Genomic DNA, 19,332 nt, shown 5'->3' with positions numbered 1-19,332 from the left:
CACCATCATGACTTGGAACTATATAGCTGTTCCTTCACTGTTGCCGGGTCAAAATCCTGTAACTTCCTTTCGAACAGCACTGTTGGTGTACCTACACCCTAAGGACTGCAGCGCTTATAAAAGGCAGTTCACCACCACTTTCTCAAGGGAAATTAGGGATGGAAAATAAATGTTGGCCTCGCCAGTGACACCCACATCCCACGAACAAATTAAAAAAAAAGTTCAGCCATGATCTTAACGAATGGTGGAACAGGCTCGAGGAGCTAAAAGGCCTCTTCCTGTTCCTATGAATTGGAGAACCGTTTACAATGAAATATTATTGGAACATGCAATTTTTTGCCACAAGTGGTGATTGATTACAGCATTAAAAAGGTACTGAATAACTACTTAAAGAATATAAAAGTGCATTGGACAAAGCAGAAAAAATGGGACCGTAAAAATCAGGCCTTGAGAGGACCCCAAGTTCAGTGCAGGCAACAAAGTGCCAAGTGACATTGTCCTGTGCTACAACTTCTATATTTTTTCACTTATAACCACTTTTACTGAAGAGGCATTGCATGCCTAAGGATATTTGGGAAAGTTTGGAGATACTCCTAACTGAATGAACTAGGAACATGTTTACCCACATGTGCAAGGTTGTTGTAGAAATCGACGTTTCCAGCACAGAGATAGCGTCCCAATAACGTAGCATGAGTCGTAAAGATTGTGGCTACAGGAATCTTGCGGATTCTGCACATAATCAAACCGACACCAGACAGCCATTCGTGGAAGTGAGTGATGATGAACGGGCAGTTCCCCTCACACTGAGTGACAAACTAAACAGGAAAGAAAGCTCGTTAGTCAGGGCAGAAAACGTAGCTATCTAAATATTCAATCTCATCAAGTCCTATACATCATGGGCTGGATTTTCAAAGTGCTTTGGGGTGAGTATGGGGGCGAATGCATTCCCAGAAGGCGTCTCTGGATCCAGAAACCTCCAGAAATTTTGAGAGAGAGAGAGCAGGGGGGTGGGGAGCCAGGATCCTCCTCACCTCCATTAACTGCCCGTTTATCTCCTTGAGGAGCCGGTTGATGGGCTGGGGAGGGCCAGAAGGGAATTTTCAAAGAGGAGAGTGGGAGGAGCGAATGGTCCGTTGCAGTAAGTCATTAGGTGTCAGGAGCAATGCGGTTGATGTCGATAATTATTCAAAGAAATTGAAAAAAATTTTGACTGAAACATAGCACTTCATTTGCCTTCCTGTTCACCATTTGGCCACTTGTCTGCACCGTAACACTGCTGCATGGCCCTCTGATGTGCTGTTTGCACCATTCCGCAAGGCAACAGCAAGCCGTGTCATGGCTGCCATCTGCATTTCAACATTGCAGTCAGAAGCTGCTTCCCATCTCCATACTGCTCCCAGCACTGCTGATTATGTGCCACACTTGCACCACCATCCCCTTCCTCCGCCCCTGCCACTCCAGCCCAATTAGATCATTTACATTTGAAGACAATGTCATATCGGCAGGGTTGGGAGCCAGAAATTATCCAGGCATCAGGGTCCCAACCCTGGAATGAAAATCCATCCCCGCATGTGCATCTCAGTGTCGGTGTCAGCACCTATCCAGTAAAAGGAAATAATTCACTCCTGTTTGGCATGGTGTGGCTCATGCATGTCTCAGATTTATTTCCAAAACATGCAAAAAACAGACTGGGTAAATAAAATCAAAGCATGGAGACACAGGAGTCTATTTCAGCTCACGGTGAGCTCAATACAAACATAAATACGAACATACAAATTAGGAGCAGGAGTAGGCCACTCGGCCCTTCGATTCTGCTCTGCCATTCAATAGGTTCATGGCTGAACTGATTATTCCACATTCCCGCCTACCCCGATAACCTTCCACCCACTTACTTATCAAGAATCTATCCACCTCTGCCTTAAAAATATTCAAAGACTCTACTTCCACTGCCTTTTGAGGAAGAGAATTCCAAAGACTCATGACCCTCTGAGAGAAAATTTCTCCTTATCTCTGTCTGAAATGGGCGACTCCTTATTTTTAAACAGTGACCCCTAGTTCTAGATTCTCCCACAAGGGGAAACATCCTTTCCACATCCACCCTGTCAAGACCCCTCAGGATCTTATATCAAGTCGCCTCTTACTCTTCCAAATTCCAGCGGATACAAGCCTAGCCTGTCCAATCTTTCCTCGTAAGACAGCCCGTCCATTCCAGGTATTAGTCGAGTAAACCTTCTATGTACTGCCTCCAACACATTTACATCCTTCCATAAATAAGGAGACCAGTACTGTACACAGTACTCCAGATGTGGTCTCACCAATACCCTGTATAACTGAAGCATAACCTCCCTAATTTTGTCTTCAATTCCCCTCACGATAAACAATAACATAAGAATTAGGAGCAGGAGTAGACAATTCAGCCCCTCGAGCCTGCTCCGCCATTCAATACGATCATGGCTGATCTCATCTCAGCCTCAACTCCACTTTCCTACCCCTTCTCCATAACCCTTCAACCCATTATTAATTAAAAATCTGTCTATCTCCTCCTTAAATTTACTCAATGTCGGGCATCCACCGCACTCTGGGGTAGTGAATTCCACAGATTCACGACCCTTTGAGAGAAGTAATTTCTCATCTCTTTTAAATCTGCTACCCCTTATCCTAAAAGTATGACCTCTCGTTCTAGATTACCCCACAAGAGGAAACATCCTCTCTACGTCTACTTTGTCAATCCCTTTAATCATCTTATATACCTCAATTAGATCTCCTCTCATTCTTCTAAACTCTAGAGAGTAAAGGCCTAAACTGCTCAATCTCTCTTCATAAGACAAACCCCTCATCTCTGGAATCAATCTAGTGAACCTCCTCTGAACTGCCTCCAATGCAACTACATCCCCCCTCAAGTAAGGGGACCAAAACTGTACGTAATACTCCAGGTGCGGTCTCACTTATGCCTTGTACAGTTGCAGCAACACTTCCCGACTTTTATATTCTATTCCTTTAACAATAAATGCCAAAATTCCATTTGTCTTCCTTATTACCTGCTATACCTGCATACTAGTTTTCTGCGATTCATGCACGAGGACACCCAGATCCCTCTGCACCGAAACATTCTGATGTTTCTCTCCATTTCGATAATAATTTGCCTTTCTATTCTTCCAACCAAAGTGGATAACCTCACACTTACCAACGTTAAACTCCATCTGCTAAATTTTGGCTCATTCACCTAACCTATCCATATCCATTTGTCAATTTCTTATTTCTTTATTGCAACTTAGTGATCGAGGATTCTACAGTTAGGGCAACAAACAGGTGATTCTGTGGCTGCAGACATGATGCCTCCCTGGTGTCAGAGTCAAGGATGTCACTGAGTGGTTACAGAGCACTCTGAGGGTGGAGGGTGAACAGCCAGACATCATGGTCCATATCAGCATCAACAACTTACATAGAAAGAGGAATGAGGTCCTGCAGGCAGATTTCAGAGGAGCTAGGAAGGATGCTAGCAATCAGGAATTTAAAAGGTATTAATCTCTGGATTACTTCTGATGCCACGCGCCAGTGAGTATAGAAATAAGAGGATAGAACAGATGAATGTCTAGATTTGGAAACGGTGCAGGAGGGAGGGCTTTAGATTACTGGGACATTGGGACCAGTTCTGGGGAGATGGACCTGTACAGGCCAGACGGCTGCACCTAAACAGAGCCAGGACCAATGTCCTCACAGGGTAGTTTGCTAATGCTGTTGGGGAGGGTTTAAACTTGGCAGGGAGATGGAAAGCAGGATGTAGCATTAGGAAGGAAAAACAAGGTGTACAAAGGATTGGGAGAGACAAATAACACTAGAGTATGAAATAGTAAGGTATTGAGATCAGAGTAAGAGGGAATTCAATTAAGTCTAAATTAGATTAACAGTGCATGTACGTAAACAAACCAAGCATGGTAAATAAGGTTGGTGAACTGCAGGCGCAGGAATGAGATATTGTGCCGATAACGGAGATTTGGATCAAAAAAGGGCAGGACTGGGTACTAAACATTCCTAGATACAAGGTGTTCAGGAAAGATAGGGAAGGAAAGAAATGAGGCAGGTTGGCAGTATTGATTAAGGAAAATATTACAGTGCTGGAGAGAGAGCATGTCCTGGAGGGGTCAAGGGCAGAAACTATTTGGTTCCAGTTAAGAAACAATAGAGGTACCATTCCATTGCTGGGTGCATAAAATATAAATGAGAAAATTTGCAAGGAAATTACAGAGAGGGGCAAAAGCTACAGAGTAGTAATAATGGGTGACTAACTATCCTAATATAGGCTGGGATAGTAATAGTGTACTGACTGAGAGGGAAAAGGGTTTCTGAAGTGTGGTCAGGAGAGTTTTTCGATCAGTATGTTTCTCAGGCAACAAGGAAGGGGGCGTTGCTGGACCAGTTTCTGGGGAATGGGTGGGCCAAATGGATCAAGTGGGGCAAACAAATCTAGAGCTCCTTTGATGACAAAAAAGATAGAGAGTAAGATGAAGCAGAAAAAGGGTGCATTTGACAGATGTCAGGTGGAGACAATACGATTAAGAACCAAGCTGAATACAGAAAGTTCAGAGGGGAACTGAAAAAAGGAAATGAGAGGAGAGTAGAGAGCTTGAGAAGGGACTAGCAGCTAACATAAAAGGGGAACCAAAAGTCTTCATAAGCATATAAATAGTAAACGGTAGTAAGAAGAGGGGTGGTGCTGATTAGGGACCAAAAAGGACACCTACACTTGGAAGCAGAAGGCATGATTGAGGTGCCAAATGAGCACTTTGCATCTGTCTTTACCCAGGAACGAAATGCTGCCAAAGTCATAGTGAAAGAAAAGATAGTTGAGATATTGGATGAGATAAAAATTGATACAGGAGGTAGTAGAAAGGCTGGCTGTTCTTAAAGATGATAAATCACCAGGATCAGATGGGATAAGGGCGAAAATTGCAAGGGTACTAGCCATAATCTTCCAATCCTCCTTGGACACGGTGGGGGACAGGGCAGTAGTGATGCCAGAGGACTGGAGAATTACAAATGTTACACGCTTGTTCAAAAAGGATGTCAGGATAAACCCAGAAACTACAAGCCAGTCAGTTTAATCTCAGTGGTGAGAAAGATTTTAGAAAGCATAATTCGGGACAAAATTAAATCAATTGGACAAATGTGAATTAATTAAGAAAAGCTAGCACAGATTTGTTAGAAGCAAATGTTTAACATGATTTAATTTTTGATGAGGTAACAGAAATGGTTGATGAGGGGAGTGCAGTTGATGTGGTGTACATAGACGACCAAAAGGCATTTGATAAACTGCCACATAACAGGCTTGCCAGCAAAGCTGGACCCCATGGAATCAAAGTGACAATGGCAGCATGGATATGAAGTTGGCTGAGTGACAGGAAACAGAGAGTAATGGTTGTTTTTCAGACTGGAGGACAGGGAACAGTGGGATTCCCCAATACTAGAATCTTTGCTTTTCTTGATAGATATTAATGACCTAGTCTTGGATGTACAGAGCGCAATTTCAAAATTTGCAGATGACACAAAACTTGGAAGTATTGTGAATTGTGAGGAGAATAGTGATAGACTTCAAGAGGACATAGACAAGCTGGGAAGACATGTGGCAAATGAAATTTAGTGCCGAGAAGTGCGAAGTGATATGTTTTGGTAGGAGAGGAGAGGCAATATCAAATAAAGGGTACAATTCTAAAGGCAGTTCAGAAACAGAGAGACCTGAGGGTATATATGCACAAATCATTAAAGGTGGCAAGATAGGTTGAAAAGGCATATGGGATCTTGGGTTTTATAAAACACTAGTTTGGCCTCAACTGGAGTATTATGTTCAATTCTAGGCTCCACAGTTTAGGAAGGATGTGAAGACTTTAAAGACTGTGCAGGAAAGATATACAAGAATGGTTCCAGGGATGAGAGACTTCAGTTACATAGATAGTTTGGAGAAGCTGGGCTTGTTCTCCTTAGAGAAGGTTGAGAGGAGATGTGATAGAAGTGTTCAAAATCATGAGGGTTCTAGCCGAGTAGAAACGCAGAAACTGTTTCCTTTGGTGGAAGGGTCAAGTATCAGAGGACACCAATTTAAGGTGTTTGACAAAAGAATCATTAGTGACATGAGGAAAATGTTTCTCACACAGTGAGTCATTAGGATCTGAAATGCACTGCCTGACAGTGTTGTGAAGGCAAATTCAATCAGGTCTTTCAAAAGAGCATGACAGCCCCCTCCCCTTTTATTTTCAGTTTTTTTTTCTTTTTTCTTTATTTTTATTTTGTTTTAGTTTGTTTCATCATTCTATTTTCTTACCTTGTGTCTGCCCACTTTTTTTCACGCTTGTGCTTTGGGCCAGGGCTGTTTATTTTTGTGTCCACGAACACCCTCTCTGCACTAACACTTTGTCTTTCAGCACACCATTAACATACCATTTGCCTTTGCTCCATGACCTTCTGGTCAGTTATTCTCTGTGACCTTGTCCTATCAACACCTTTACTTTTGTTATCTCTTGCCCCACCCCTGCTTTATTTGCTTAAAACCTATTACATTTCTAACCTTTGCCAGTTCTGATGAAGGGTCACTGAACTGAAACGTTAACTCTGCTTCTCTCTCCACAGATGCTGACAGACCTGCTGAGTATTTCCAGCATTTCTTGTTTTTCTTTCAAAAGGGAATTGGATAAGCCCCTGAAGAGAAAGAATTTGTAGGACTAACAGGGACAGGGTGGGGGTGTGGGACCAGTGGACATGCCAAAAGGCCACCTTCTGTGCTGTAATCATTTTATGATTCTAACATGGATTTCACTGACCTCTCCCAGGAACCAGGTAATGAGAAAACCAAACAGAATAGCATCATTCGCCTCTCGATCATACCAGGGAACCCCAATAGAGCAACAATCCCACAATTCTGCTTTCCAACGCTCCAAGCTCCAAGCTGTAGCTCCAACATCGAACAGGATAACACAAGGATTCCCTTCAATCAACCACCGCCCAAAATATACCTGCACAGAGAGGGAGAAATTATAAAACAAAAATTTGATTAATTTGGTGCTGCCTGAAGATTCAGTACATCTGTCCCTGTTTGAGCTTGGTCTCTTCTAGGAAAATAGGTTTCAGCCATGGCTCAGTGCTGGCACTTGCCCCGAGTGAGAGGGTTGTAAATTCAAATCCCAGTCCAGGATTTGAACACATAATCCAGTCTGACACTCCAGTGCAGTACTTAAGGAGTGCTGCACTGTCAGAGATGGCGTCTTTTGGAGAAGACAAAAACTGAAGCCTCGTTTGCCCTCTCAGGTGGATGTAAAAGATCCTTGGGAATTTTTTCAAAGTGCAAAGAGTTGTCTGGGTGACCTGCTCAATATTTATTCTGCAATTAGCACCACCAAAACAGATTATCTAGTTGTTTATCTCACTGCTGTTTATCCGACCTGACTGTGCACATATTGGCTGCTGTATTTGGTGAGATAACAAAAGCGTCAACAATTCAAAAATAATTAATTGGCCATGAAGCACTTTGGGACATTCTAAGGATGTAAAATTCACAATTATAAATGTAACCCCTTTGTAGGGAAATAAAGAAATAAACAAATGAATTCATTGATGAAGTCAACCCAAGCCCTTCTACTGCCCTGGTAACTCTCACAACCCTCAGGATCTTGCGATCACCAGGTTGTACTTAAACTCCTTATAGTTGGCTGCAGAGTGTGACTGGTACTAGAGTAATGTGACCAGCCTAGACTTCACAACATCATTGTGATGTCAGATTTTTTTGTCTTCCATTAAAATGTAGATGAAAAGAACATTCTCCAATTTAAAATGGATTCTGAACTATGGTATCTTTACCCTTAACTTGATCTTCATCCCTGGATACTCACAGGCTGAACCAGACTGGCTTACTATTTGACTCTGGACTAAGTTTCAATCCCCATATCCTACCCACCACCAAGACAGCAACCTCCGCCACAGCAACATTTCCCAACACTCCTCTTACTTCAACCCCCACTGCTGCTGAAATCAGGAGCCATGTTTTAGTTACCTTTGGGCTTGGTTTGTACAGCATCTGAATTCCAATCCATTCAAAACACTGCCTCCCATACCCTGTCCTACTCACTTCTCACCCTTGGTGTCAGCAATTTCCACTGGCCCCCAACATTCAATAAATTAACACTAAATCCTTGTCCTTGTTTAATAATCCCTCCCTCCTCTCACCTGTTCTCCTGCCCTATATACCAGCTGTGAATTCTAACTATCGCCTGCTATACATTATCTTGGGAATCTACACTGTACAATCTCTATGATTTTAACATCTTTTCTACAATGAGATGCCTAAAACTACACACAGAACTTAACTGTAGTCAATGTTTTGTACAGATTTAGCATAACTTCCTTACCCTTGTATTCTATATCCCTATTTATAGAATGCAAAATAGTGTTGGTTATTTAATGGTTTTATATACTTGGACTCATAGGTAGACAAATGCATTGAAAAGCACTGGAACATAAATATAATGGCTGGTGTAAAAGTCGATAACGGAGGAGAGACAATGCAGGATGGTGTGGCCAATTGTGTTAAATGTTTCAGTGAGGTTAGGGAGGTCAAGGAGGAATAAAGCACCATGTGACAAAAAATGTCATTTGTAACTTTATTGACTGATTAAAAACTGAACTCAAAAGCTCTGGAACAAAAACAAGAAATGCTGGAATCACTCAGCAGGTCTGGCAGCATCTGTGGAAAGAGAAGCAGAGTTAACGTTTCGGGTCAGTGACCCTTCTTCGGAACTCTGGAGCCTAGTAGCTGCAAGCTAGAATAACAAGGGAAGTCAGAAAGGAAAGACTGGAGATTCTGAGCATAATCTGTCAAACATCCTTAGAAATAGAAACTGTACCAGAAGACTAGACGATTGCCAATGTATCACCCTGTTCAAAAAGGGAAAGAGGGTAAACCATTATAGACTGGTCAGTCTAACAGGGGTCAATATAACATCTAGAAACAATGAAACAGTTTTGAGTTACCTGACTGTCTGTTACAGAAACGAGGTAAATAAAAATTGTGCAGTTTCTATAATGGACAGTTTGTCTGCAATGTCTGTTTCACCAGGTTAGCAAGTTGAAAATCTACTCCATGATACTGGCTAAATTAATAGTAGCAAAGAAGGACTAGGTTCATTAAAGGACAACCAGTGCAGATCTGGAAAAGGCAAATCATGTCTGAAAAATTTAATGAAAGATTGAGGAAATAATGACATGTTTAATAAAGGAAAAGCAGCGGGTTTTGTAATGATGGATTTTCAAAGGCTTTTAGAGGAGATGCCACATTTGATGGTTGCTGTTAAAATTAGGGAGCAGGGTGATAAAAATAAGGTACATGGTATTAATTAGTGTGAGGCAACATGGTTAGGATGGTGGCTAAAGGACAGAAGCAGAGAGTAGAAGGCTCAGCTCATCTGCTGCTGAAACCCTTATTCATGCCTTTGTTATCTCTAGCCTTGATTATTACAACGCACCTTTAGCTGGCCCTCCACATTCTACCCTCTATAAACTTCAGGTCATTCAAAACTCTGCTGCCTGTGTCTTAACTCGCACCAAGTCCCGTTCTGCTATCACCCCTGTACTCGCTGTCCTACACTGACTCCTGGTCAAGCAACGTTTTGATTTTAAAATTCTCATCCTTGTTTTCAAATCCCTCCATGGCCTCGCCCTTCCCTATCTCTGTAATCTCCTCCAGCCCCACAACCCTCAGATATCAGTGCTCCTCTAATTCTGGCCTCTTATGCATCCCTGATTTTAATCGCTCCACCATTGGTGGCTACGCTTTCAGTTGCCTAGGCCCCAAGCTCTGGAATACCCTCCCGACACTTCTCCACCTCACTTTCCTCCTTTAAAACACTACGAAAAGCCTACCTCTTTGACCAAGCTTTTGGTCATCTGACCCAATATCCCATTTTTTGTGACTCAGTGTCATATTTTGTTTTATAATACTCCTGTGAAGTGTCTTGGGATGTTTTTAGGTTAAAACTGTTATCTAAATATGTTGTTGCCGTTGTGGTGAATGGAAGTTTTTAGGACTTGAGGAATGGAAACAAAGTTATCCCCACAGATCAGTGTTAGGACCATTGCTCTTTCTGTATTTATGTTGGGCATAGAGATACAATATCAATATTTTTTGATTTGTTCGGAGGATGTGGGCATTGCTGGCTAGGCCAGCATTTATTGCCCATCCCCAATTGCCCTTGAGAAGGTAGTAGTGAGCTGCCTCCTTGAACCGCTGCAGTCCATGTGCGGTAGGGAGTAAGGTTAACTACGAAGGGACTGATTGTATGTGGCTTTCAGGAAAATCCCTCCCTGAGCAAGGCAGCAGTGCGTCTGCGTCCAGCCCAACCTGACCGGAGCCCGAATGCCAGACCCGGAAGAGAGACCCGACCCGAATCTGACACATGTTGTCGGGTCTGGTTGGGTTCGGGTCGGGTAGCCATGCTTTATTCTACACTCTGGAAAAAGTAGGCCCAGTCCCCTCAATCTCTCATATGACAATCCCGCCATCCCAGGGATCATCCTGGTGAACCTCAGTTGCATTCCCTCTATGGCAAGTAAATCCTTCCTTGGGTAAGGAGACAAAAACTGTACACAATACTCCAGATTCCATTTCACCAAGGCTCTATACAATTGCAGCAAGACCTCGTTACTCCTGTACTCAAATCCTCTTGTGATAAAGGCCAACATACCATTTGCCTTCCTAATTGCTTGCTGCATCTGCATGTTAGCTTTCAGTGATGAACAAGGACACCCAAGTCCCTTTGGACATCAACACTTCCCAGTCTCCTACCATTTAAGAAATACTCGGCATTTCTGTTTTTCCTACCAAAGTGGATAACTTCACATTTTTCCACATTATATTCCATCTGCCACATTCTTGCCCACTCACTGAGCCTGGCTAAATATCCTCGAAACCTCTTTGCATCATCCTCACAACTCACATTCCCATCTAGTTTTGTCATTAGCAAACTTGGAAATACTACATTTGGTCCCCACATCCAAATCAGTGATACAGATTATGAATAGCTGGGGCCGAAGCACTGATCTTTGCAGTACCCAACTAGTCACAGCCTGCCAACCTGAGAAAGACCTGTTTATTCCTACTCTCCATTTTCTCAATTCTCAATCCATGCCAGTATATTACTCCCAATCCCATGTTCTCTAATTTTGTTTACTATCCTCCTATGTGGAACCTTATCAAAAGCCTTCTGTAAATCTAAATACACCACATCCACTGGTTCTCCCTTATATATTCTGCTAGTTACATCCTCAAAAAACTGCAACAGGTTTGTCAAACATGATTTTCCTTTCATAAATCCATGTTGACTCTGCCCAATCTACCATTATTGTCTAAGTGTCCAATTATCACATCTTTTATAATAGATTCTAGCATTTTCCCTACTACTGATGTCAGACCAGATCTGTAGTGCTCTGTTTTCTCTCTCCTTCCTTTCTTAAAAATAGTGGCGTTACATTTGCTCCGTTCCAATCTTCAGGAGCCATTCCAGAATCTACAGAATTTTGGAAGATGACCACCAATGCATTCACGATCTCTACAGCCACCTCTTTCTACACTCTGGGATGTAGATCATTAGGTCCAGGGGATTTATCAACTTTCAGTCCCTTTAATATTTCCAGCACCACTTTTTTTTTTTTACTAATACTAATTTCTTTCAGTTCCTCATTCTTACTAGTCCCTTCGTTCTCTAGTATTCCTCGGAGGTTTTTTGTATCTTCCTCCGTGAAGTTTCACTGCCATGTCCTTAATCCCCACTATAAATTCTCCAGTTCTTGCCGGTAGTGGGCCAACATCTGTCTTGGCTAATCTTTTCCTTTTTACATATCTATAGATGTTTTTACGTTTCGCACTAGTTTACTTTCATATTCTATTTTCTCTTTCTTCATCAGTTTCTTGGTCCTCCTTTGCTGAATTCTAAAATGCTCCCAATCCTCAGGCTACCTATTTTTTTGGCAAATTTTTTCTTTTTTTGTTCATTCATGGGATGTGGGCGTCACTGGCCAGGCCAGCATTTATTGCCCATCCCTAATTGCCCTTGAGAAGGTGGTGGTGAGCTGCTTTCTTGAACCGCTGCAGTCCATTTGGGGTAGGTATACCCACAGTGCTGTTAGGAAGGGAGTTCCAGGATTTTGACCCAGCGACAGTGAAGGAACAGCGATATAGTTCCAAGTCAGGATGGTGTGTGACTTGGAGGGGAACTTGCAGGTGGTGGTGTTCCCATGCATTTGCTGCCCTTGTCCTTCTAGGTGGTAGAGGTCACGGGTTTGGAAGGTGCTGTGTGAGTAGCCTTGGTGCATTGCTGCAGTGCATCTTGTAGATGGTACACACTGCTGCCACTGTGCGTCGGTGGTGGAGGGAGTGAATGTTTGTTGATGGGGTGCCAATCAAGTGGGCTGCTTTGTTCTGGATGGTGTCGAGCTTCTTGAGTGTTGTTGGAGCTGCACCCATCCAGGCAAGTGGAGAGTATTCCATCACACTCCTGACTTGTGCCTTGTAGATGGTGGACAGGCTTTGGGGAGTCAGGAGGTGAGTTACTCGCCTCAGGATTCCTAGCCTCTGACCTGCTCTTGTAGCCATGGTATTTATATAGCTACTCCAGTTCAGTTTCTGGTCAATGGTAGCCCCTAGGATGCTGATAGTGGGGGAATCCAGTGATGGTAATGCCGTTGAATGTCAAGGGGAGATGGTTGGATTCTGACTTGTTGGAGATGGTCATTGCCTGGCACTTGTGAGACACGAATGTTACTTGCCACTTATCAGCCCAAGCCTGGATATTGTCCAAGTCTTGCTGCATTTCTACACAGACTGCTTCAGTATCTGAGGAGTCACAAATGGTGCTGAACATTGTGCAATCACCAGCGAACATCCCCACTTCTGATCTTATGATTGAAAGAAGGTCATTGAGGGAGCAGCTGAAGATGGTTGGGCCTCGGACACTACCCTGAGGAACTCCTGCAGTGATGTCCTGGAGCTCAGATGATTGACCTCCAACAACCACAACCATCTTCCTTTGCGCGAGGTATAACTCCAGCCAGCAGACGGTTTTCCCCGATTCCCACTGACCTCAGTTTTGCTAGGGCTCCTTGATGCCATACTCGGTCAAATGCTGCCTTGATGTCAAGGGCAGTCACTCTCACCTCACCTCTTGAGTTCAGCTCTTTTGTCCATGTTTGAACCAAGGCTGTAATGAGGTCAGGAGCTGAGTGGCCCTGGCGGAACCCAGGCTGAGCGTAACTGAGCAGGTTATTGCTAAGCAAGTACAGCTTGATGGCACTGTTGATGACACCTTCCATCACTTTACTGATGATTGAGAGCAGACTGATGGGGCAGTAATTGGCTGGGTTGGACTTGTCCTGCCTTTTGAATACAGAACATACCTGGGCAATTTTCCACATTGCAGGGTAGATGCCAGTGTTGTAGCTGTACTGGAACAGCTTGGCTAGGGGCGCGGCAAGTTCTGGAGCACAGGTCTTCATGACTATTGCCGGAATATTGTCAGGGCCCATAGCCTTTGCAGTATCCAGTGCCTTCAGTCATTTCTTGATATCACGCGGAGTGAATCGAATTGGATGAAGTCTGGCATCTGTAATGCTGGGGAACTCAGTAGGGGGCCGAGATGGATCATCAACTTGGCACTTCTGGCTGAAGATTGTTGCAAATGCTTCAACCTTATCTTTCACACTGATGTGCTGGGCTCCCCCATTATTGAGGATGGGGATATCTGTGGAGCCACCTCCTCCAGTTAGTTGTTTAATTGTCCACCACCATTAACGACTGGGTGTGGCAGAACTGCAGAGCTTAGATCTGATCCGTAGATGATGGGATCGCTTAGCTCTGTCTATCGCATGCTGCTTATGCAGTTTGGCACGCAGATAGTCCTGTGTTGTAGCTTCACCAGGTTGACACCTCATTTTGATGGTCGCTGATGATTGCACAATGTTCACCATTCGCGACTCCTCAGATACTGAAGCAGTCCGTGTAGAAATGCAGCAAGACCTGGACAATATCCAGGCTTGGGCTGATAAGTTACCATTGACCTGAAACTGTACTGGAGGAGTCATATAAATAACATGGCTACAAGAGCAGGTCAGAGGTGAGGAATTCTGCGGCAAGTAACTCACCTCGACGTCCCAAAGCCTGTCCACCATCTACAAGGCACAAGTCAGGAGTGTGATGGAATACTCTCCACTTGCCCGGATGGGTGCAGCTCCAACAACACTCAAGAAGCTCGACACCATCCAGGACAAAGCAGCCCGCTTGATTGGCACCCCATGTGGCAGCAATGTGTACCATCTACAAGATGTACTGTAGCAACACACCAAGGCTCTTTAGACAGCACCTTCCAAACACACGATCTCTGTCAACTAGAATGACAAGGGCAGCAGATGCAAGTGCCCGTCCAAGTCACACACCATCCTGACTTGGAACTATATTGCCGTTCCTTCACTGTCACTGGGTCAAAATCCTGGAACTCCCTTCCTAACAGCACTGTGGATGTACCTACCTCACATGGACTGCAGCAGTTCAAGAAGGCAGCTCACCACCACCTTCTCAAGGGCAATTAGGGATGGACAATAAATGCTGGCCTAGCCAGTGATGCCCACATCCCATGAATGAAAAAAACAATTGTGGTTATAGTTACAATAATGTGTTCAGTTTTGGATGCCTTTCACAAGGATGTCATGACTACAGAGCGGAGAGAAGAGATTCACCAAGATGATAGCATAGGTGAGAGGTTTTAGTTATGAGGAACTAGAGAAACTGGAGTCATTTCGACTGTATTTTTTGCCGTTAGTATTGAGTGAAAATGCCAATTAAAGTTGTCAATCTCAGTGCCTAATGCAAATAAACCCAATGTAAGTTCTAGTTTCACAGCTCTCCCACTGTGGTACCTTACAGCCTTTGGAATTCATAGAATCGATGGTCCGCCTGATTGCAGGGTTCTGGGGCTGGGTCAGCTCCACCTGTGTTCTTACGTTGTGCTCAAAATACGGGCCCATCAGCACGTAATTCTCGCCCCATTCATCAATCGTGATCTTCGACTTGGTTTGAAGCACAGTGTAGATGCCTCCAACTAGAGAAACAAAAGCGGGAACAGTTGGACTATCCCTGGGACAAAAGCGGGAACAGTTGGACTATCCCTGGGACAAAAGCGGGAACAGTTGGACTATCCCTGGGACAGACCCAGGTGAGTCTTGGCCCGGATGGTTTTCCTTACCTTTATTTGTTACCTCCCAGGCCACCTCGACCAGGATCATATCATCACGGGCCAGGGCCTCCAAGTCCTCCAGGGAATTAAGGGAGCCATCGAACAGGTTGTCAGGCACGGACATCTTCGAACCACTGGGAACAGTAATCAAAATGCATCAGAACAACAAATGGGAAGGAAGTGGAAGCGGCCACAGCTGAAGTTTTAGGACCAGGGGTTGCCCCAAGTCCTGGGCAATGTTACACTGTAGCCCGGGTGCGATGCCAAGTCCTGGGCAATGTTACACTGTAGCCCGGGTGCGATGCCAAGTCCTGGGCAATGTTACACTGTAGCCCGGGTGCGATGCCAAGTCCTGGGCAATGTTACACTGTAGCCCGGGTGCGATGCCAAGTCCTGGGCAATGTTACACTGTAGCCCGGGTGCGATGCCAAGTCCTGGGCAATGTTACACTGTAGCCCGGGTGCGATGCCAAGTCCTGGGCAATGTTACACTGTAGCCAGGAGTGGGTGGGGGACTCGACACAATGTTACTGACAATCAGGAGCGCCTTATTGTGACTGACAGAAACGACCACCAATCACTGGCCTGAGTGAGAATACTTACCCAATCAAATTCAAGTAATGGGCTCCGCCCCTAATGGGTGTGGCTGACAGTCAAGTCAATCAGATGCGCGCATAAAACCAGGCGGGCTCCCCCATTATCTTTTTGAGCTGCTCAAACTGTGCGGGAGAGAGTTTCAGCGTAAAGTGGCGCAGGATCCGAATCGATATAAACGGCCTCAAGATAACTTACAAACTGCAATTCTTCCGGTCCTGCTGCCTGAAAGAGAAAAACAATCTCGAGGCAGTTGCACATTTCCCTTCATAGAATTGTTACAGGGCAGAAGGAGACCATTCGGCCCATCGTGTCTGCACTGGCTCTCCGAAGGAGCAGTTTACCGAATGCCATTGCCTCACCTTCCCCCAATGACACTACATATGCTTCCTTTTCAGACAACAGTCTAATCTGTTATCTTAAGCAAGGAGTCAGGAGGGCTAAAAGGGGTAATTGGCATACAGGATTAAGGATAATACCAAGACTTTTTATACATATATAAAGAGCAAGAGGGTAACTAGGGAAAGGGTTGGCCCACTCAAGGACAGAGAAAGGAATCTATGTGTGGAGCTAGAGGAAATGGGCGAGGTACTAAATGATTACTTTGCATCAGTATTCACCAAAGACAAGGACTTGGTGGATGGTGAGCCGAGGGAAGAGAGTGTAGATAGTCTCAGTCATCTCATTATCAAAAAGGAGGAGGTGTTGGGTGTCTTGCAAAGCATTAAGGTAGATAAGTCCCCAGGGCCTGATGGGATCTACCCCAGAATACTAAGGGAGGCAAGGGAAGAAATTGCTGGGGCCTTGACAGAAATCTTTGCATCCTCATTGGCTACAGGTGAGGTCCCAGAGGACTGGAGAATAGCCAATGTTGTTCCTTTGTTTAAGAAGGGTAGCAAGGATAATCCAGGAAATTATAGGCCGGTGAGCCTTACGTCAGTGGTAGGGAAATTATTCGAGAGGATTCTTCAGGACAGGATTTACTCCCATTTGGAAACAAATGGACTTATTAGCGAGAGGCAGCATGGTTTTGTGAAGGGGAGGTCGTGTCTCACTAATTTGACTAAGTTTTTTGAAGAAGTGACGAAGATGATTGATGAAGGAAGGGCAGTGGATGTTATCTATATGGACTTCAGTAAAGCCTTTGACAAGGTCCCTCATGGCAGACTGGTACAAAAGCTGAAGTCACACGGGATCAGAGGTGAGCTGGCAAGATGGATACAGAATTGGCTCGGTCATAGAAGACAGAGGGTAGCAGTGGAAGGGTGCTTTTCTGAATGGAGGGATGTGACTAGTGGTGTTCTGCAGGGATCAGTGCTGGGACCTTTGCTGTTTGTATTATATATAAATGATTTGGAGGAAAATGTAGCTGGTCTGATTAGTAAGTTTGCGGACGACACAAAGGTTGGTGGAGTTGCGGACAGTGATGAGGATTGTCAGAGGTTACAGCAGGAGATAGATCGGTTGGAGACTTGGGCGGAGAAATGGCAGATGGAGTTTAATCCGGACAAATGTGAGGTAATGCATTTTGGAAGATCTAATGCAGGTGGGAAGTATACAGTAAATGGCAGAACCCTTAGGAGTATTGACAGGCAGAGAGATCTGGGCGTATAGGTCTACAGGTCACTGAAAGTGGCAACGCAGGTGGATAAAGGTAGTCAAGAAGGCATACGGCATGCTTGCCTTCATCGGTCGGGGCATAGAGTATAAAAATTGGCAAGTCATGCTGCAGCTGTACAGAACTTTAGTTAGGCCACACTTAGAATATTGCGTGCAATTCTGGTCACCACACTACCAGAAGGATGTGGAGGCTTTGGAGAGGGTACAGAAGAGGTTTACCAGGATGTTGCCTGGTCTGGAGGGCATTAGCTATGAGGAGAGGTTGGATAAACTCGGATTGTTTTCACTGGAACGACGGAGGTGGAGGGGTGACATGATAGAGGTTTACAAAGTTATGAGCGGCATGGACAGAGTGGATAGTCAGAAGCTTTTTCCCCAGGGTGGAAGAGTCAGTTACTAGGGGACATAGGTTTAAGGTGCGAGGGGCAAAGTTTAGAGGGGATGTGTGAGGCAAGTTCTTTACACAGTGGGTGGTGAGTGCCTGGAACCTGCTGCCTGGGGAGGTGGTGGAAGCAGGTACGATAATGAGGGATACCGTCCCCGGAAGTGGAGAAGGTGTTAGTTTAGACAGGCATCAAGATCGGCGCAGGCTTGGAGGGCCGAATGGCCTGTTCCTGTGCTGTACTGTTCTTTGTTCTTTAATTCCCTTTTAAATGTTTCGATTGAACCTACCTCCAACAGACTCTCTGGCAATGGATTTCAGATCTTAACCACTCGCTGTGTGAAAAAGTTTTTCATAGTTTTTACCAATCACTTTAAATCTGTGCCCTGTTGTTCTCGATCATTTCATAAGTGGGAACAGTTTATCGCCATCCATTCTATCCAGCCCCTGATGATTTTGAGCACCTCTATTAAATCACTTTTCAGCCTTCTTTTCACGGAAAAAAAAATCCCAACTTCTCCAATCAGGCTTCATAGATGAAGTTCTTCATCCCGAGAACTATTCTCGTGAATCTTTTCGGTACTCTCTCCAATGCCCTCACATCTTGCCTAAAGTGCAGTTCCCAGAACTGGACACAATACTTCAGCTGAGGCTGAACTAGTGTCTTAGACACGTTTAACATAACCTCCTTGTACTCGTACTCTATGCGAATGCCTGGCTCAGGTATAAAAAGTTAAAATCCAACCTGAACCCTTGTCCTTTAATTTTTTTTTTTAAATGCCCAATCCGATCCGAACCAGACCCGCGTGTAGTCAGGCTTTGCTGCAGAGTGCGGACTGCACCTTTCCTGCCTTGATGTCCTGAAGGTTCATTTGAAGATTACTTCCCAGATCAAGACAGCACTGTCCATGTCCAGCCTGACCAGAGCCTGAATGCTGGACCCGGAATAGAGACCCAACCCGGACTGAATCCAACAAGTCATCAGGTCTGAAACAAAAACAAGAAATGCTGGAATCACTCAGCAGGTCTGGCAGCATCTGGGAAAGAGAAGCAGAGTTAACGTTTCGGGTCAGTGACCCTTCTTCGGAACTCCATCATCAGGTCTGGTTGGGTAGCCACGCTTTACTCTATGCCCCTATTAATATAGTCCAGGACACGGTATGCTTTATTAACTGTGCTGTCATCCTGCCCTGCTACACTCAATGACTGCACATGTATCCCCAGGGTACCTCTGTTCTTGCACCCCCTTTAGAGTTGTACCCTTTCATAGTGTTTTGTTATATTGTCTCTCCATGTTCTTCCTACCAAAATAAAATACTTCACATTTCTCTGCATTAAACATCATCTGCCACTTGTCCACCCATTCCCCCAACTTGTCTATGTCCTTCTGAAGTTCTACACTATCCTCTTCACAGTTCACAAATTGTTCCAAGTTTCCCCATCATCCACAAATTTTGAAAAATTGTGCCTTGTA

General features: G+C 44.5%; 1 protein-coding gene across 1 annotated transcript in view; it reads right to left on the bottom strand.

The window, feature by feature from the left end:
- LOC137353596 (glycogen [starch] synthase, muscle-like) overlaps positions 1-19,332 on the bottom strand; it is a 373,978-nt gene that overhangs the window by 343,871 nt on the left and 10,775 nt on the right. The window contains exons 5-11 of the mRNA XM_068019956.1: positions 18,781-18,845; positions 18,467-18,572; positions 16,055-16,081; positions 15,273-15,397; positions 14,947-15,128; positions 6,813-7,004; positions 627-815 (exon numbers count right to left, since the gene is read on the bottom strand). Of these exons, the coding sequence (XP_067876057.1) occupies positions 627-815; positions 6,813-7,004; positions 14,947-15,128; positions 15,273-15,397; positions 16,055-16,081; positions 18,467-18,572; positions 18,781-18,845 (886 nt within the window). The remainder of the gene's footprint in view (positions 1-626; positions 816-6,812; positions 7,005-14,946; positions 15,129-15,272; positions 15,398-16,054; positions 16,082-18,466; positions 18,573-18,780; positions 18,846-19,332) is intronic.

The sequence above is a fragment of the Heterodontus francisci genome, chromosome 41 (assembly GCF_036365525.1).
Source record: "Heterodontus francisci isolate sHetFra1 chromosome 41, sHetFra1.hap1, whole genome shotgun sequence".
Lineage (NCBI taxonomy): Eukaryota > Metazoa > Chordata > Chondrichthyes > Heterodontiformes > Heterodontidae > Heterodontus > Heterodontus francisci.
This window is presented reverse-complemented; position numbering and strand designations above follow the sequence as displayed.